Raw genomic sequence first — 19,181 nt, 5'->3', positions numbered from 1 at the left:
TGAAGGGTTGCCACACAGAAGGTGGAGCAAGCTTGTTTAGTGCTGCCCCAGAAGGTAGCACCCAGACATACTGGATGCAAATGACAAGAAAGCAGATTCCAACTAAACATTAGGATGAACTTTCTGACTGTATTGACAGTGGAACGGACTGCCTTGGGAGGTGGTGGGCTCTCCTTCACTGGAGAATTTTGAACAGAGCTCCGGTGGCCATTTATCAGGGATTCTGTAGCTGCGGTTCCTGCATTGCAGGGGGTTGAACTAGATGACCCACACAATCCCAACTCTACAATTCTGTGATTGTACGAATTTCCACCTTGGCCCAGCCCCATTCACTGGCAGGCTGGCAGGGAATGTCCAAGCAGTTCCCTAACCGCTCGCTTGTTTGCTTGCTTGCTTGCTTGCTTGCTTGGGGCAGAGGCTGTGAGGCAGACCTCTCCATCCTAGAGGTTTGACTGCAATAGAATTTGTTTCTTATGGGGGAAACAGAAGCTTCACAGTAGCTGGTCATGGGCTGAGGGCCGAGACTGAGTAGGTCGCAGCCCAGAAGCACGCAAAGGGTTTTCTTTTTATTGAGGAGAATAAAAAGTCCAGACTCCTTCCCAGCCTCCGCTGGATCCCAGACAGGCCCTACCTGCAGCTCCCACCCATTCCGGCTGAGTGCCAGTGTGCCCCCCCCCCCGAGCCCCACACTGGGCTCAGGACCACTGTGGGTTCATGAGGGCCTTGGAGGGGGGGGGGACACCCTGCAGGGCAGAATCTGCTCCTTCCTCCACAGAAACCCAGGCTCCGCTACCTGGGTGGTCCCTGACTGCCCAGGTGTGTGTCTCAATCTATGAACGCACAGAGAGAAAGACATTTGCATGTTAAGAGATGCACCTGTGTGCCTGGCAAGGGATGCGCTGGGGTTCCTTCATCCCACCCGGCTCTCACCTGAGCTTTGTGATGTGCCACAAATGGGGTGGGGGTGGTCTGAGCTCAAAGCTCCCCTTGGCTGTAAGGTTACGGCACCAGCCTCTGCCTCCCACCCACTCCAGCCTGGGATCCACCCCTGCCACTGTCCACTTCAGGTGTCTCTGCACCTCCCAGGTGTCCCTCCCAGCCGGAGCAAAGGGAATTGGAGGGAGGACTAGCCCATTCCTATGGCAGTGCCGACCTCGGGAGTGTTGCTGCGTTCCTACACGCTCCCTCGTTGATCTCTGGGTGTCCCAAGATGCTCCTGGTCTTCCTCCCTGGTCTCAGGAGGCTGCGGCTCCCCTCCCTGCTATTTCCTGACAGCGGGAAGGCTAATCCTCCTTTGGGGCAGGCAACAAGTGCGGCAACGTCGTTGCTGGATCCCACTGGGGCCCCGTTCTGCAGCGTGCTTGCCGTTACAGTTAATACAGCCTTGGGATCTCCCCTCCTTCGGTTGGGTGCCCGTCCAGATTTGCCCAACGGAGGACGTCCTCCGGGCAAGCTCAAGGGTTGGCGGGGGGCGCTTGCCCCCGTTCTTGCGCCTTCCGCCGAGTGGCCTGCACGGTGTCAATGAGGTGCTGCAGACCAATCAGGTAGCCGTCCTCGTGGTTCCCGGGGGCCCAGGCCACGCTGTGCTGCAAGGGGAGGTTTTCCGGGGCAGGTAGTGTCTTGCCAAAGTCAATCATCCAGACGCTGGCTTGGCCTTTCCGGTCGTGGAGGAAGAGCAGGGAGCTCCCAATCACCTGAGGGGTGTAAAAAGTAGTGCTTTTTAGGAACCTCGGGCGGGCAGCTCAGAGGGACGGCAACCGAGCAAGGGTTTTGCCCCTCTGGTCTGGCTGACTATTCTGAGAGTCCCAGGATCCTGCCCGTAAATCCGTTTTCTACAAGATTATATTGGGCTCTGTTGCCTTCAGGCAGGGTGGGTTTCTTCTGGGCATATGCAAAGCACCTTCCCCTTCCCCTCTCAGCTAAGATGGGAGTCATAAAGCAACTACGGTAATTCTGCCCTGTAACAGCCTCTCCTGCTAGAGTTGCTTTTCCCTCCAAGCAGGGCACTCCCATTCTGTCTCCCGCCACCCCACTGGCTACTTTAAAATAACCATTAAAAATTTTATACTGTGCATCACAAGTTCTCAGGCCAGTTCACAGAATAAATTACAAGACAAAAACACAAGTAAATAATGCAAGATAAAAACAAGGAAATAATGCAAGATAAAAACACAAGGAAATAAAACAACCACAAAACTATAGTAAAGGTAAAGGTACCCCTGCCCATACGGGCCAGTCTTGCCAGACTCTAGGGTTGTGCGCTCATCTCACTCTATAGGCCGGGAGCCAGCGCTGTCCGCAGACACTTCCGGGTCACGTGGCCAGCGTGACAAGCTGCATCTGGCGAGCCAGCGCAGCACACGAAACGCCGTTTACCTTCCCGCTATAAAGCGGTCCCTATTTATCTACTTGCACTGGAGGTGCTTTCGAACTGCTAGGTTGGCAGGCGCTGGGACCGAACGACGAGAGTGCACCCCGCCACGGGGATTCGAACCGCCGACCATGCGATCGGCAAGTCCTAGGCGCTGAGGTTTAGCTCCCTGCTAAAAAGGCTATTCTTCCCTGAAGTCAATAGGGCTAAATTAAAATGCTTTAAAAATCAAACTAAATAAAAAGGATGATAAACCAAACAAGTCTGGCTTGAAATCAGTGATAGATTTGAGTACTAGAGTTGCTTCTTTCGTAAGATCTTTGTTCAGGTTTTCATCTCAGCCCTCGTTGGTTTGTTGGAGGAGGGGAGGCTGTTCCTTTAGGGTTACCCCCCACACACACACTACTTCTGCAAACCAAATATCCCCTTGGTGTTTTGGTGTCCTGCCTTGGCCTGGTTCCTGCCAGCACTCCCCACCTGCCTTTGCGCCAGGAGTGTGAGCCAAGAGCTCCTCTCGTTTTACAAGCCGCAGGGCGGCCCTGGAGGTGCTCAGACTCTTAAGATGTACCTTCCTGCATAGAACGCAACAGCTTTGGCAAGGTGACAGGAAAGGAGGGCGCCAAGGAAGCAGCCGTTCCCTCAGGCTCGGTTTTAGGAGCCGGGAATGTGAAGGGCCTGTTCTTGGCAATTGCGGCTAAAGTCGGTTTAAGAGCTGCATCTGTGGCAGGGATGGGGTGCCAAAAGCACCTGAAAAGAGCTTGCTGGATCAGGCCATTTCGGACCCAGCATCCTGTTCTCATAGTGGCCAAGCAGATGCACTGATGGGAAACCCACAAGCAGGATTTGAGATCAAGAGCAACTCTCTCCTCCCATGGTTTGCAGAAACTGCAATTCAGAAGCATGGCCCGTGAATTTGGCCAATCCCCTTTTAAAGCCATCACTGCCTCCTGTGGGAGTGAGTTCCATAGTTTAACGCTGTTCTGCGTAAAGGAGGACTTTCTTTGACCTGCCCTGAATCCCCTGACATTCAGCTTCACCTCCTATCCAGGCAGTCTGGTGTAATGTTGTGTGTAACCTTGTCTAATTCCTCTGCACCTCTTTTTAAAGCTGTTTAGGTTGGTGGCTCTCTGGACTCCGGACATGTGGGCCCTTTTACTCAGGGGTGATGGGAGTTGTAGTCTGGCTGTAGTCTCAAAGGCCACCGGTTCCCCAATCCCACCCTAGAGAGTGCCTGGTGAGGGAGTGGGAAGTGAGAAGCCACTGAAGAGGAAGGAGAGAGGCCACAGGTCCTGTCCACATCTTCACACTGAGCCGCAAAGGTTTTGTCCCACAACCAGGGAGAGTCCCTCGCCTACGGGAGGGGGAATCCTTTTGTCATATTCTGCATCCCCTTTCCTCTCCAGAGGCTTCCCCCTAGAAGGGTGGAGGGAGGATCCCACAGGCTTAGGGTTAGTTGTTAGTATAAGAATAAATGGGAACAATAAAAATAACAATCTATCTTTGGTGTTTGTGAACTTATACCCTGCTTTTCTACATGAGCAGGCACACTCGAAATCAAAAGAGGACCAAAAAAGAAAAAAAGAAGCAGCCTAAAAACAAAGTATAACAAACTAGCCCAGTGACAGTTAAAGACAAACCCTCAGGTCCTAAGCCATCAACTGTTTGGAAGTGCAGGAGAGAGACACACTTAGCAGGGCCTTTTTCTCCTCTGCCTCCCATTCCTGAGAACCAATGTTCAGAATGGCAGACTAGGACCTAGGTGAGGCCAGGGTTCGAATCCCGCCTCAGCCACCATGAAGCTTTGGGCCAGTCCCTGCCTCTCAGCCTAACCTACCTCACAGGGTGGTTGTGGGGATTAAATGGGCGGAAACCATGTATGCCATCATGAGCTCCTGGGAGATAAAGGTGGGGTTTAAATAAATACAATGAACAAACAATTTAACCTCCCCCCGCCCTGACAGCCTCACCTCGTGGGTCTTGAAAAAGGCAGACTCCTCCAGCGCCTGGCGCATGCTCTCCAAGCGGGCTGCGTATGTGCTCTGCAAGGCAAGAGGAAGCATTGAGGCTTTGGATGGGATCCCCCCCCATCAAGGCCAAGCCCCCCCCCCATATACACCTGTGCCCCTTGCTAGGAGAGGCAGGTCATGGAAGCCTTGGCTAAACCGGCAGGTGGCATGGAATTCAAGGGCAGAAATAGAACAGGGACCTGTCTTAACTCTAAATGTGTTTCTGCTACATGGGCTGCTTTTTCAGTCCCAGGATAGTATTTTCTTATGGGCAAACTTCTTTTTAAGAAAATATATATTTTTATTCATACTTATCAAAAGATATGCAAAGTTCATACCAATAGTATCTTTTTATAATACACCATAAATATAGTACAGTCGTACCTTGGATCCTGAACGCCCTGGAACTCAGATGTTTTGGCTCCCAAACACCGCAAAGTTATTTTTCCAGTTTGCAAACTTTCTTTTGGAACCCGAATGCCCGATGGGGCTTTCGCGGCTTCTGATTGGCTGCAGGAACTTCCTGCAGCCAATCAGAAGCCGCGATTTGGTTTTCGAACATTTTGGAAGTTGAACGGATTTCCGGAACGGATTCCGTTTGACTTCCAAGGTAAGACTGTATTCACACATTAGCATCCAACTATTGTATTTTCTATAAGCCAATATTTCCCCCATCTTCAAATCCAGATATTACAAGTTTATTTTCTCTTTCACACAAAAAGAGGATCCCAATGAATGTCAGTAATGATTTTTCTCTCACTGAACATGTTAACTTTGCCATCTCAGCTAAGTCCTTGTGGGCCGACTTATGAGGGCCACACGTGAACAATAGGCGGGGCTGGGGGCAAAAAGTGGGAGGGGCAAGAGCTGTGATGCCTACCTTGGTGTGGCAGGCTACATTCCCACCACACAGAAGCCAGAGGTTTCAAAACACGGGAGAGACCAGTCCCACACCCCCACCCTGCATGACTGGGCCACAGCTCTCCCAATGCGGAATCTCCATTCCTCTCATTGGAACTCAACTTTGGTGCTGTTGAATTATGGGGCGGGGGTGTTGTCGTGAAGTGCTAAACCTGTCAAGTTTATACTTCAGTGCTTGAAAAGCACCAGAAGTATGCTGGTGGGCAACATTCCTGTGAATATCTGGCGAAGTTCTGTTTCAGCTTGAGAATGAGCAGTCCAGGTACAGAGAACAAGGTGGGGGGGGGGACCCAGTGGCTGAGATTTCGCCCCCTGCTCCCACTGTGTCCCCCCCCCAACCAATCTCACCAGAACGTCAAGGCGGGCCTTGGTGAACATCAGGAAAGTATCCACAATCTGCTCCTTGGTGCGAGTCTGCTTGAAATTCCTCCGCACGGCTCCCCCCTCAATCTGTGGAGACAGAGATTGGGGCGGGGGGTGTTCTCATATTCATAATAATAATAATAATTTGAATTCAGTCTGATCTTTAGTTCCCTTTTCTTTCCTCCCCTTCCCCTTTTATGAAGATTACCCGCTCGGAGACCCCACAGCTAATTCTCCCCCAGCCTCCTCGCTGGCCCAAGTAGGACCAATTCAGCCAACTAGCCCTGGTGATTACCTAAGGCTTATTTCCCCTAAATTGATTTCTGCATTTTGGATTTTATGGTTATTCATGTTTTTATACTGTATTTTATGCTGCTTTTACAATTAAGTGTTTTAAATTTGTTGTTAGCTGCCTTGAGCCTGGTCTTTGAACCGGAAAGGGCGGGGTATAAATAAAAATAATTTCTATTATTATTACTATTACTATTATTATTATTATTTATTATTTTATTGGGACCAACTGGATAGCTCAGCTGGTTAGTGTGGGATGCTGATAATGCCAAGGATGCAGGTTCGATCCCCGTACGGGACAGCTGCATATTCCTGCATGACTGGGTAGGAGTTACAGCCTCCTCGTTTCTCTACCTCCTGCTCAGCTGTCGCCGCCACTCACCGTGACGCCCTCGATGCGGAAGCCCAGGGAGGCGCTGGAGCTGATCCCCTCCCGCCACTGCATGTACCGCGGCTTGGTGACGCCGCCCTGGCTGTGCTCTTGGGCAGTGGGGGCCTGCGGGTCGACTTTCACCATCTTCTGGTACAGGTCACGCCGTGCCGCTGGCCGCTGCTGCGCCTCTGACAGCTCATCCTCCAGGTACGTCCTGGGCAGAAACAGGAGGTGTTCAAGGAAGGCAGCACTGCTTCCGAAAACCAGTTGCTGGAAAGCACCAGAGGGGAGAGGGCTCTCGTGCTGGGCTCCTGCTTGCGGACTTCCCCGAATGAACATCTGGCCAGCCAATGGGAGAACAGGAAGCTGGACTGGATCTTCTCATTTTCTTAAGGAGTGGTAGAGCGGGACAAGGAGGGGGACTGGCTGCAATGTGGGGGGGGGGGGTCAGGGAAAGTGTTTTGTTTGCAGAAGGCCCCAGGGGCAATCCCTGGTGGCGTCTCTAGGTAGGGCAGAGAAAAGGCCTTCCCTGAAACCCTGGGGAACTACTGCTGCCAGTCAGTGCAGGCAATACTGAGCTAGATAGGCCCAAGGGTCTGACTCAGTACAAGGCAGATCCATCTGGGATGTCCGGTTAGTGATTCACCCACACGCTAGCTCTGCAGTCTCCCACATCTGGCTGCTATTATCAGCAGGTCTGCACCACCAAAAAAAACCCCACTTATGCAACAGACAGATGCGAAACACAGATGACTGCTGGCGACCCAGCTACAGCCTCTGATTCCACCTTGCTGACACTGACCTGCATTGCAGGGGTTGGACTACATGGCCCTCAGGGTCCCTTCAACTGTATGATTCCATAACCTTACCCATCCCTGCCTTGCTAGCCTCTTTCCATCTAACTGACTCCAGCTACAAAAACGGAGGCTGGCAAAGAAGTCAGAGACCATCCTGGTTGCAAGGCCTCCAGGCTCTTGGGGTGGGGTATTGCTTAGAGGGTTGTTGTTGTTTTTATAAGGGTTGATATTTAATTCTGGCAATGTTTAATTTTGCTATTGTTGTTGTTGTTGTTTGCATCTTTCGATCGGATTGTGACTTGTATGGGGATTGTTTTAATTCTGCGTCATACGTTTCAATGTGTTTTTATTTACTGCTTCTGGCTGCTTTCATGCCGAACGTTTCGGAACCCAAACACAGAAAACTCGGAAGTAAATGCTTCCGTTTCCGAACGCACCTCGGAAGTCAAATGCGTGTTTTTCAATTTTCTCAATGGAATTTGCTGGCCGCCCTTTGTGCCTTGGATTTCAAATGTTTTGGAAGTCAAACAGTCTTCGGGAACGGATTACGTACCATTGTATCTGCATGCTAAAACTCTGCTCAAGGCGACTTGCAACTGTGGAAAAGCGCCATGCAAGCTGACCTTTGGTGATGACCTTTGCTCAGTGGTGAAGACGGCCCTGGGATAAATCTTCTTCTCCATCCCAAAGCCACCTTCAGTGCCTGTAGGACTTCTGCCCTCCCCTCACCCCCTCCTGTCTCACCTGAGATGAAGGAGCCTCCTATGCCCATCCCTTTCCCCCAGAAAGGTGCTGCTCTCACCGGGTGCCCATCTTGCAGTCCATGATGCTTGGCATGTCGAGGCCGCACAACAGGTCATCCATCTGGATGTAGCGTTCGCCCCCCACTTCCACCACCCCGTGGTAGGCGGGCACGAAGGGCCGCAGGACGTCGGCCATCAGCTCTGCCAGGCAGGCGTCTTCCACGGAGCTGAACTTCTTCAGAATCTGGCCTCCTTCGCTGGGCTTGAAATTCCCTGGGGGGAAAGAACGAGGATGGTCAGAAGAAACGGAGGGAGGGGAAGGAAGCACAGTAAAAGACCTGCAGCGGCTGGATCAAGCTGAAGAATGTGTGTGTGTGTGTGCAGTCCAGCATTATGGCCAGATACACCAACTGGAATCCAGGACCCGAGTGCGACAGCAACACTCCCCTGATTTGTGCTTTTCGGCAACTGGCAATCATAGACACATCTTCTGCAACACTGGAGGGAGTCCACAATTGTCCCCCTGCTTGCAGAAGAGCATAAGAAGTGGCCCATCTATTGCGCGCATCTATTACCATTTGCGCAGCACATCGTTGATCTATGGAACTTGCTCCCGCAGGAGGCAGCGCTGTGACCGCCAGCCTAGAAGGCTTTGAAAAAGGACTGGATGAATTCATGGAGGAGAGGGGTATCTGCCTCTACAGGTGGAGACAGTCAATGCTTCTGAACACCAGTTGCTGGAAGCCACCGGAGGGGAGAGGGCTCTTGTCTTCAGGTCCTGCTTGTGGGTTTCCCACAAACATCTGGTTGGCCACTGTGAGAACAGGAGGCTGGACTAAAGGTGGGCCCTTGGTTTCATCCAGCAGGGCTCTGCTTAGGTTCTATACCTCCATGAATTTGCCCCGTCCTCTTTAAAACCCATCCAAGTTGGTGAAACTGAGACATAGTGCTTAAGCTTGCCCAAGAGCCCCACGGAAGCCCTGGCTTGTGGTCCTGGGGAGGTAGAAATAAACTGCGGAGAAGGGAATGGGCTGCCCGCTGCATCCTCGGATCCAGTGGCTTCTTCTAAGCTGCAGTGGGGGAGATCCCCCTGGCCCTGATTCCTTTGCAACTGCTGCCTTGGCCACCTCCACTCCTGGCTTGCAACACGCCCCCCCGCCTCCCCCCCGCTCCTGTAGTGGTACCTTCGTGGCCGGCCAGCTGGACCCAAGAGCTGCGTCTCCGCAAGGACCAGTGCACCATCGTGAAGAACGTCTTCCAGGACTTGGTCTAGGAAATATTCCAAGACAGGGACCGTTACAAGATGATGGGAGAAGATAGGAGGTTGCACAGATCCAGGGTGTCAGGCGGGGGGCTTTATATTTATTTACTTCTTAATTTACTTCATAAAATGTATGCACCTCTTGATTGTAGAGAACCGCAAAGCGGTTTACGAAAAAAGGATAAAACAGCAAAACGATCACCAAAATTAACAAGAAGACGTCAGAAAACTTAAATAACAATAGGTTAAAATTCACATCAGCTTTCTAAACATCTGAGTAGGCTTGCCTATACAAATTTTTTTTTTAGAAGACACCGAAAAGAGTATAGTGAAGGCACCTCCCTGATCTCAATCAGCAGGGAGTTCCAAAGTGCAGGTCCTGCCTCACTAGAAGATTGAATTCTTACCACTGCAGAATAGGTATTACCGTATTTTTCACCCTATAGGATGCACATTTTCCCCTCCAAAAATGCAGGCGAAATGTGTGTGCGTCCTATGGGGCGAATGCAGGCTTTCGCTGAAGCCTGGAGAGTGAGAGGGGTTGGTGCGCACCGACCCCTCTTGTTCTTCAGGCTTCAGGAAGCTCTGCGCAACCCTCGGGAGACCGGCTCCGAGGGTTGCGCAGAGCTGACTGCAGTCCCGGGCTCAGCGCAGCTCTGCGCGGCCATTGGGAGAGGGGCGCGAAGTCCCGCCCGGCTCCCGGTGGCAGCACAGAGCTGCCTCCAGTCCCGGGCTCAGCGCACTTCTCCCCATCGCCAGCCCCACAAGCTCGGGGGACAGCGGGGAGGCGGAGGGGGAAATAATTTTTTTCTTCTTTATTCCCCCCCCCAAAAAAACTAGGTGCGTCCTATGGGCCGGTGCGTCCTATGGGGCGCAAAATACGGTATGTGGCCCCTGTAACAGAGCCAGTTCTGCTGATTGAAGGAGCCGAGTGGGCGCATATGGAGTCAGGCAGTCTTGTAGGTAAACCGATTACTATTATTATTTATTAAATTTGTATACCACTGTTCACCTGAAGATCACAGGGCAGTTAACAATGTAATAATGAGAACACAAAAGACATTAAGAAAAACAAGAACAAAAAACGAATCTCAGTTGGTTAGAACGTGGTGCTGATAATGACAAGGTTGCAGGTTCGATACCCATAAGACAGAGGTTTTCAACCTTTTTGAGTCCACGCAGCTCCCTTAGCCAACTACATTCTTTCTGTGGCACCCCCGTGGGGCTCAGGAGCCCAGTTATGTCACCCCTTGACTGCAGAGCAGACAGCCTCTCACTCTTTTCCAACACCCTCCCTTGTGTTTAGGGTTCCCTCAGCCTCCTCTCCTCTCCCCTCTCCTTGGGAGTCCCCTGGGCAGCTGCTGCTGCCATCCCTGGTCTCTGAACACCATTCGCCTGGGGAGCTTATAGCCAGGGCTGCAGACAAACAGCTGTGCAAGCCTTTGGGAGGCAGAGACGTGAGAGGGCATGAAAGGAGGGAGGGAAGGAAAGAGGGACAGAGGCCAGTGTTGCCCGTGGCACCCCTGAGCATCATTCCAGGCACCCCAGGGTTGCCTTGAACACTGGTTGAAAACCAGTGCTGCATATTCCTGCATTGCAGGGGGTTGGAGTAGATGATCCTCAGGGCCCCTTCCAACTCTACAACCCTGTGGTTCTATACCCCACAACACACAGCTCAGCTGGCAGAGCACAAGACCCCTAGAAACACATTGAACATGGCCTGTTAGCAAATGAACAACCAGTGCGGCTCTCTGCCCCACTTGCGTTCCTAACCCTACCCGGAGATGTCAGGGGGCATTGGAACCTGGGACCTTCTGCAGGCCAAGCAGGTGCCCTGTCCACTGAGCTACAGTCTCTCCTTGACGTGGGATCCTCACCCCGAGACACCAAGTCAGACCACTCGTTCCTTTAGCTCAGGACTGTTTCTACTGATGGGCAGAGCAACTGCTGGGGTCTCAGGCAGGGACAGGCTCAGCCCTACCTGCTAGCAGGGGTTGGCCATAGGGCTCTCCGTGTGCAAAGGTCCTTCCCCAACATTTGGGGGTCTGTGCAGCCCATGTCCCCACAGGTAGCAGCAGTTCAGAAGCCAGGGAGCCTCGCATTTCCAGGCTTCGCAAAACGTCCAGGAATCATTTAATTGCTTGTTGCATTTCTATCCCAGCTTTCCCCCCCTACGAGGAGCTCAAAGTGGTGTGCATTGTTCTCCCCCTCCCGGCATTCATCCCCGACAACAACCCTGCGAGGTAGGTCACTGCTGAGAGGCAGTGACTGGCCCAAGGTCACCCATGAGCCTCGTGGCCAAGCAGGGATTTGAACCCTCCCAGGCCTGAGTCCTTGGTTAATTCCCACAACAACCTGCAAAGTATGTTAGGCTGGGAGGCAGAAACTGGACCAGGGTTAACCCAGCCTCAGCGAAGCCATGCCATTGGTGGCGGGGAGCCTCCATCACACTCCCCTGCCCCACCCCTCAGTTCATTCAGCACCACCTGCAACCCTAGAAGCCAACAAGGCTGAACCCTGAGGCTGGACCTGCTCAGGACTGGCCCTGAGACGCAGCCCAGGAAACAAAAGAGGCAGAGAAGAGGTTTTTTTCCTGGGGCCCAGCAAAGACAAGCCGAGAGAGAAGAGGCCTGCCAAGCAGAGGAGGAGGAGGCTTGTCTCCCCTCCCCCTTTCTTCCCTCCCCTTCATTCATCAGCATTTCTAACCACAGCCAGAGGAAACCCGTCTTGGAGGAAGCAGCCGGAGGACTCAGCGGACTCAGCCTTGAAAAGAGGAAGGGAAAGGCCTTTGTCAGGGGGAGAGAGCAATTTGCTTAGCAACGGGGAAATCTCAGCCGAGCTGCTGCTGTGCAAGGAGAGAGGTGTGCTCCGGCTTGCACGGGGCCGGTTGTGCAAGGAGGAAGGGCGCCTGAGCTCGTGGCACGTGCAAACAGCTCGCCTCGCACACCCAACTGCTCTGCACGGCAACCACCACAGAACCCTGCTGAGGCCTCTGCTGCTGTTGCACCAGAAGAGCTTTTTCGACCTGCACAAGAGCAAGCCAGCTGGGCTGGCAGCAGAACCACAACATCCTGCCCAGGGCTGTGAGTTTGTAGAGGATGGTCCTCTGCCTTCGGCTGGAGGCTCACCCCAGCACAGTCATGCTTTCCGGCCCCCTCCAGCCAGGCCTCTCAGCTTGCACATTTGCTGGGGGCATCCTCAGGTCAGCCTGACTTGGCTCTGATGGGGATTTGACACCCTGATCCTCCTTGCAGCAGAACCCCTGGAAATGCAAGATCTCTGGCCAGGGATCTCTAATGATCCAGGACCACAAAGCAAAGGTCCTCTTGCGGTCCTCTTGCAAGGGTGCTCCCCTCTTCACACGCACAGGCTTAAGAAATGAATATTACTCTTCTTCAATCTGCTTATATTCCTCCTTCCTCCCAAGGTGGCATTCAAGGCGGCTTACAGTGTTCGAACACGTCAATAATTAAAACACAGCAATAAAAACTAGTTAAAAGCAACCATCGAAATACCAGAAAACATTTAGAACCAGAAATTAAAATGCGGTTTGTCCTGACAGCAGCCCAGTGATCAGTCAAGCCTGCAACTTACGTTTCCACAGGCCTGTCTGAATAAAATGGTTTTAGTCTGCCAGCGGAAGGAAGACAAGGAGGGAGCCAGTCCAACCTCTTCTGAGAGGGAATCCCACAATTTGGGAGCAGCTGCAGAAAAGTCTCTGTCTCTCTGTCTTGGGTCACCACCAACTGATGTTGAAGAGACCAAGAGAAGGTGCTCACTCAAGGCTCTCAGCACCTGGGCAGGTTTGTACAGGGAGATGTGACCCTTCAGGCTGCCTGAGCCCAAGCCATATATATATAAACAATTTCACAATTCTAAAGCTCTCCTTGATGCCGCAGCCCTGTTAGCGGGGATGAGTAAGTGAAGTTAAGACAGAAACAGGGGGTGGTGCTGCCCCAAATTTGGTACAAGAGTCGGGAAGGTAGAGAGGAGAAGGCGCAAAAGTCCCCTGGATGAGAACCAAGGTGGGGTGGTCCGAGGTGAAGGGTGCCGGGTATGAACGATGAGGCCCACATTTAAAAACTACCTGGTGGACCAGCTGTGGGTGGAGGGGGTTGTAGGACGGAGGCTGTGAATGCAATCAGGGCAAAAGGCTCCAACCCTATGCTCTGCACCAGCAGAGAGGAAGTTCGCTTTGGAACCGCTTTTTCAAGCTGACTGTAGCTCTGACTCATCTGCAGTCGTGCCTGGAAGTCCTGCGACATGCCTTTGTGCTTCATCCTTTTCGTGCCTCCTACACTGTTTTTCTTTTCCTATCAGCAATATTATGGATGACGACAACCTTCCTGCATTTTATAGAGCAGCACTGCACTTTGCTGACCCCTATACTAAGATCTTGGGAGGTCACAGTGGGAAACGTTTCCTCATTTTGCAGCATGTGGAGTAGCAATGTGCCCGGGCAGTGATAGCTAGTGGGGAGACCTGGCAATGAGTTCAGTCAGGTCAGGTTAAGAGAAGAGGCACTGGGTGCATCAAGGCCATTGCACAACCCCCTGACCCCGTCAGCCGTTGGATCTTGGGTGACCAGGCCAGTCAGCACCCACCCACCCTAGTCTGCTCTGCTGTTCTTAAATGCCAGGTTGGTCCTGAAAAGTGTTGTTGTTATTATTAATATACTCATCCGAGTCTCTGTCCTCCTCCATTATGGCAGATACTTTCCCGCCTTTGGGGACCTTCATATTGCCTTTGGTCATGTCAGTATTTGAGGCCTCCTCTGAAGCCTCAGACAGAGCTCCATCTATTTCTTGCTGAAGATCTAACCTTGCAGATTTGCTTTTTGGTTCCTGTATTTCCTGTGGGGCTGTATAATACTTTTTGTTTATATGTCAATAGGATCCACTCTGCTTCATTTTTGTCCCGGGGCGATGGGAGACACAGAATTATGCCGCCATTTACAGACCCTCCAAGTGTCCCTGTTTTTAAATTAAGTTTATAATAAAGCAACCCAGTCAGGGTATAAATAGCAAAATTATTATTATTATTATTATTATTATTATTATTGAATAGAATGTCCCAATTTTCATCGGAGAAATGTAGGAGGGTATGCATTTAGCTTTCCAGCTAGCCACACAAATCCCAGTATTATTATTATTAGCGACTTCTTTTTTTTTACAAAAAATAACTTAAAGCAAAATACAATAAAAAATGACATCTATTTAAACCAGCATAAAACTTAAGGTAAAATCTTACTTTGCCATGGGCTCAGTGGTACAGCCCCTGCTTTGCATGTAGGGCTGAGGAGGACATTTCCCTCTCAAGTTCTAGAGAGCCACAGCAAGCCAGTCCATTGACTGCTCTGAAATCACTGGGCCTTGAGGCGGGGCTCTCTGCCTCCTTGTGGGGGGCACGATTCCCCTCCCTGCCCTGCTGCCTTTACCCCCAACTGCCCCCTCCCTCACCTCACCTTCCGCAGCACCCGCTTCTTCCCCAGGGGGCTCCTCTCTTCGGCATCGCTGAAGACGTCGTCCGACTCCTGAGAGGACCCTCCCAGCGAGGAGCAGGTCGATGAGCCCGAGACAGAGCGGTCAAAAGGGACGGGGGCTTCCTGGCTTCCAGGAAGGGGCTTCTGGCTGGGCCCCGCTCCGGCAACCTTGCAGGGAGGCGTGGCTGGGGGCCCTTGCAGGCCATTGCTGCTGGGGGAGGCACCCAAGGGTGGCGATTCCGCCCTCCCTTGGGGGGCATCCCTTCCCCTGCCGCACACCGAGGCTTCTGATTCTGAGGGGGGGCCCAGAGGCATATTGGGGGCCTCCCAGTGGTCTGGTTCAGTGGCAGCAGGTGGAGGAGGGATGCATTCCAGGCTGCGATAGCCTTCCATGAGGATGGTTAGGCCCCACTGGAGTCCACGGGGGAAGGTTGCCTGCTGAGATGAGCTGGAAGTGATGCTACTCAGGCATGGCTTCATCCACAGCTTTCTGTAAGGAAACAAAGAGTGTGTGTTACTGGAGCAGGGCAAGCCGGAAGGGCAAGAAAAGCAGCTTGTGTGACCATCCAAGTTATGCTCTGGTCGCCTCGCCTCAAAACGGGTATCGCACAGTTGGAAGAGGTCCAGGAAAGGGCAACAGCATAATCGAGGCGGGGGGGGGGGTGTGGAGCGAGTTTCCTATGCAGTGTTGCGGACTTTTTCGTTCAGAGAAAAGGTGAGTAAGAGTTTGATGAAAGTTTATAAAACATTATGCATGGCATGGCATGGAGGAAGCAGACCATGGAGAAAAACTTCTCTCCCCCATAACAAATCCTGGACATCCATTGAAGCTGAACATTGCAAGAGCTAGGATGGATAAACAGTGGCGTAGCGTGGGTTGTCAGCACCCGGGGCAAGGCAAGTAATTTGCGCCCCCTAACCCGGGGCAAGGCAAGTAATTTGTGCCCCCCCCGCTGCACTGTCCCTCCCCCAGATAGTCCCTCGCTCTCTCTCCGCACCGCATGCCTGGCACCCTCCCCTCCACAGTGGGCGGCGACCCCGCGGCTCGGATCGGATTCGCACAGCCAGCACTGCAGTGAGAGAGAGTGAGTGAGCCAGGTAGGGGCAGAGAGCTGCGAGTGCGAGCGCGCCCCCCCCAGATGTTGCGCCCGGTGCGGCCGGCCCCCCCTGCACCCCCCACGCTACGCCACTGTGGATAAAAGAAAGTCCTTCGCGCAGTGCAAAGTTGAACTATGGAAAATGTGGAAGAGAGGTCTTATCAATTCATGGAAGAGAGGTCTTATCAATGGCTACTAGTTCATTGGCTAGTGAGTTCACAGGCTCCCTCTCTAAGGGCAGCACATGGGCATTCTGGCAAAGTCCTTTATTGGTGGACACTAGTAGTTTCCAGAGATTTGTGGGAGGGTTTTTTTCATGGGGGGGGGAGGAGGGATGTATTTCCTGGCAAGTACAGTCATACCTCGGGTTACAGATGCTTCAGGTTGCGGTTTTTCGGGTTACAGACCCACCGAAACCTTGAAGTACTGGAATGGGTTACTTCCAGGTTTCAGGGGTCGTGCATGCGCAGAAGTGCCAAATCGCAACCCGCGTGTGCGCAGATGCGCCGCTGCAGGTTGAGAATGTGCATCCAGCACAGATCATGTTCACAACCCAAGCATCCACTGTGTAGGATTGCTCCTCCCAGCAATGCTTGAATTACAGGTGGAAGACTATTTAGCTCCTGCTTTTACTATGTTCCACACTTACTAAAATTTGGGGGGAAATGTGGACTATATAAACAAGACACTACAAAAAAAAATTATCAACATTTTCAGAGGCAAATATTCTTTTGAACTATATGCCCATTGCATGGAAATTGACAATGGGACAGCGAAAATAGGGACAGCCCTAATGGTGGCCAGGAGACTGATGTTGATGTGCTGGAGGAAGAGAGATACAATTCCCCTTAATTGTGGCAATATTGGTAACATATGAACAGAAAGCTTATAGGCACAGACTTTCTTTGGATAAATCCAAATGACATTTGGAATGAGTTTACGCAGAATGTATTGATAACGATGTGTGTATTAGGACAATAAGTTTATATATGTCTGTATACTAATGTATGGAAATGTAGCTGAGTATTTTTTCCTCTTTTTCATTCTCATTCAGATTTTTTCTTTTCTTTTTTTTCTTTTTCCCCACTCTGTCTTCTTATAAACAAAATGCTTCTATTAAAATATTAATTAAAAAACACTTGGCTCCCGGGGCTGACATTTGGTGAGAAATTGGGAAGTGGCTTCAGGAAGCTATGCTCATGAGCTTCATTATGGGATATCGGTCTCACCGCACCCCCAACCCCATTTGAGCACTTTTTTTGGTTTTAAAAAAGCAACATGACTTGCACCATACCACCTTTGAGGATGGGGCTGTAGCTGGGAAGTAGAGCCCAGGCTTAAAGGTAAAGGTAAAGGGACCCCTGACCATTAGGTCCAGTCTTGGCCGACTCTGGGGTTGCGGCGCTCATCTCACTTTATTGGCCGAGGGAGCCGGCGTACAGCTTCCGGGTCATGTGGCCAGCATGACTAAGCCACTTCTGGCGAACCAGAGCAGCGCACAGAAACGCCGTTGACCTTTCCGCCAGAGTGGTACCTATTTATCTACTTGCACTTTGACATGCTTTCAAACTGCTATGTTGGCAGGAGCAGGAACCGAGCAACGGGAGCTTACCCCATCACGGGGATTTGAACCGCTGACCTTCTGGTCGGCAAGTGCTAGGCTCTGTGGTTTAACCCACAGCGCCATCCGCGTCCCTGAGCCCAGGCTTACTGGCATACAAAACCGATGAGGATGCTAGTCTTCAATGTTCTGCACAGGGTGCTGATTTAAACTCCTTGCCTGGTTTGCATGCAGAAGGGCCCCAGGGTCCATGCCCAACAGCTTCTTCTAGGCAGGGCTGGGAAATTTTCCCTTCCTGAAACCCTGGAGAGCCACTGTCAGTCAGTGCAGACAACACTGGCCTAGATGTACCAAGGATCTGGCTCAGTCTAAGGCAGATTCCTCTGTCCTATAGAAATCAGCCCTTCATTCTGGACCATGAGGACTGGGGCCTTGGTTTCTTTTTAGGGGAAGGCCATTTGCTTAGTGGCCATCATCACACATGCATCACATGCTGAATTATCCCAAGCTCAATCCCGGGCATAGGCTCACAGAAACTACTTTATACCAAGTCAAACCATTGTTCCACCTAGGCCAGTACAGTTGACACTGACTGGCAGCTACATTCCAGGGTTTCAGCTGGGATCCCAATCTGGAGACTGAACCCTAAGATACAATAGATATATACAAAGCTAGGTGGGGAAATGGTACCTGATATTCTGGCGGGGGGGGGGAGGACAGCCCCCTCCTACCACCCCCATAATAGACCACATAGAGCTAGATGGGCTGAGCTTTGGATTCAGTATAAAGCAGGCTTCCTGTGTGGAGGGTGTGTGTGTGGGGGGAATATAGACCCCAAAGTGCCCTGCAGCTTTTGACCGGGGTGGGGACGGGTTCCCTTCTTCTGATCTATCAGTCCCATTATCCATTCCCATTTTCATCAAATTTAAAGTAGGGGAAGGGTGATTAGGGGTCAAGCGCCTCCAGAAGCCACCCGCTTCCCCCCCCTCGCCCCCTTCTCCTTAGTCCCCCAAACTGGAAGTGCAGTTGTCGCTGGCAGCTACAGGATAGCGAGGCAAAGGCACTCTGCACAACCTCAGAGGCGCTCTCTTCCTGCTCCAGACACACCTTCGACTTTAGCAATAGATTCTGGTCCCTGAAAGCCACCCAGCCGCCTATCAGCAAGGGAAATGATGTCACCCAAGGGAAGGGAGACCCCACCCGCCACCTTGAGAAAGGCACGCTGCTACCACCCACCGCACACAAGCTCCATAAAACCTAGCGTAGCTCCTGGAGAACTGAGCGCCCCAAGTCCGGATCGCTAAACTGGGGCAGAGTTGCACCTCCTCATTCCATAACAGGCAGGCTGGGGGGGGGGGGCGATTTCTTTTTCTGCGTTCCCCTCCCCCCAGTGGTGGCTTTGGGGGCTCAATGAGTCTTCCTGGCTAAGCCGCAGCCTCTGCTCTAACCGCTAGACACCACTCCCTTCTTCCTTTGCCCGCTGCCCAGTTCTCACCTGGAGAGCGCGGGATGCGCTACGGGGCGCCCCTCTTAGCCCTTCCCATCCCGGCCCCGCCGCGGATCTGCCTGGCCGGACACGAAGAGGCGGGGAGATAAACGGGGCCGGATTTGGGGAGCGGGGAGGGGGCGGAGGGATAGCTGACGAAGGCGCCCCCCAGGAGGAAAGCTTGTCTCGTGCTGCCCTCTGCCGGTCACTGGCGAGACTGCACCCCGTCGCGCAGAAGAAGGGGAAAGCGCCGCCTTGGGCATGTGCAGAGTGCCATAGCTTCGCGGCACAGCGGTCTTTCTTAGCTGATTTGTTTTTTATTTTAAAATAAACAAAAAAGGTGCAAACATAACAAAGAGACAGAGAGAAACCCCAAAGATTCAGAGATTGGAACTATCAAGTGTCAGGAGCTTGGAAGGACACACGTCG

At 52.1% G+C, this 19,181-nt stretch overlaps 1 protein-coding gene across 1 annotated transcript; it reads right to left on the bottom strand.

The window, feature by feature from the left end:
• Positions 1 to 547: 547 nt before the first annotated feature.
• On the bottom strand, positions 548 to 18,887 carry LOC310666416 (inositol-trisphosphate 3-kinase B-like). The gene is made up of 8 exons (XM_083417174.1): positions 18,762 to 18,887; positions 14,591 to 15,098; positions 9,050 to 9,134; positions 7,925 to 8,138; positions 6,335 to 6,539; positions 5,647 to 5,748; positions 4,339 to 4,410; positions 548 to 1,694 (listed from the first exon to the last, which is right to left on the bottom strand). The coding sequence occupies exons 2-8, from the start codon at positions 15,086 to 15,088 to the stop codon at positions 1,455 to 1,457; spliced, it is 1,416 nt and encodes a 471-aa protein (XP_083273300.1). The 5' UTR covers positions 15,089 to 15,098; positions 18,762 to 18,887; the 3' UTR covers positions 548 to 1,454.
• Between the last annotated feature and the right edge of the window lie 294 nt (positions 18,888 to 19,181).

The sequence above is a fragment of the Podarcis tiliguerta genome, assembly GCF_965153285.1.
Source record: "Podarcis tiliguerta genome assembly, chromosome: 16".
Classification (NCBI taxonomy): domain Eukaryota; kingdom Metazoa; phylum Chordata; class Lepidosauria; order Squamata; family Lacertidae; genus Podarcis; species Podarcis tiliguerta.
Note: the sequence above shows the minus strand (reverse complement) of the source record. Positions and strands in the feature narration are given on the sequence as shown.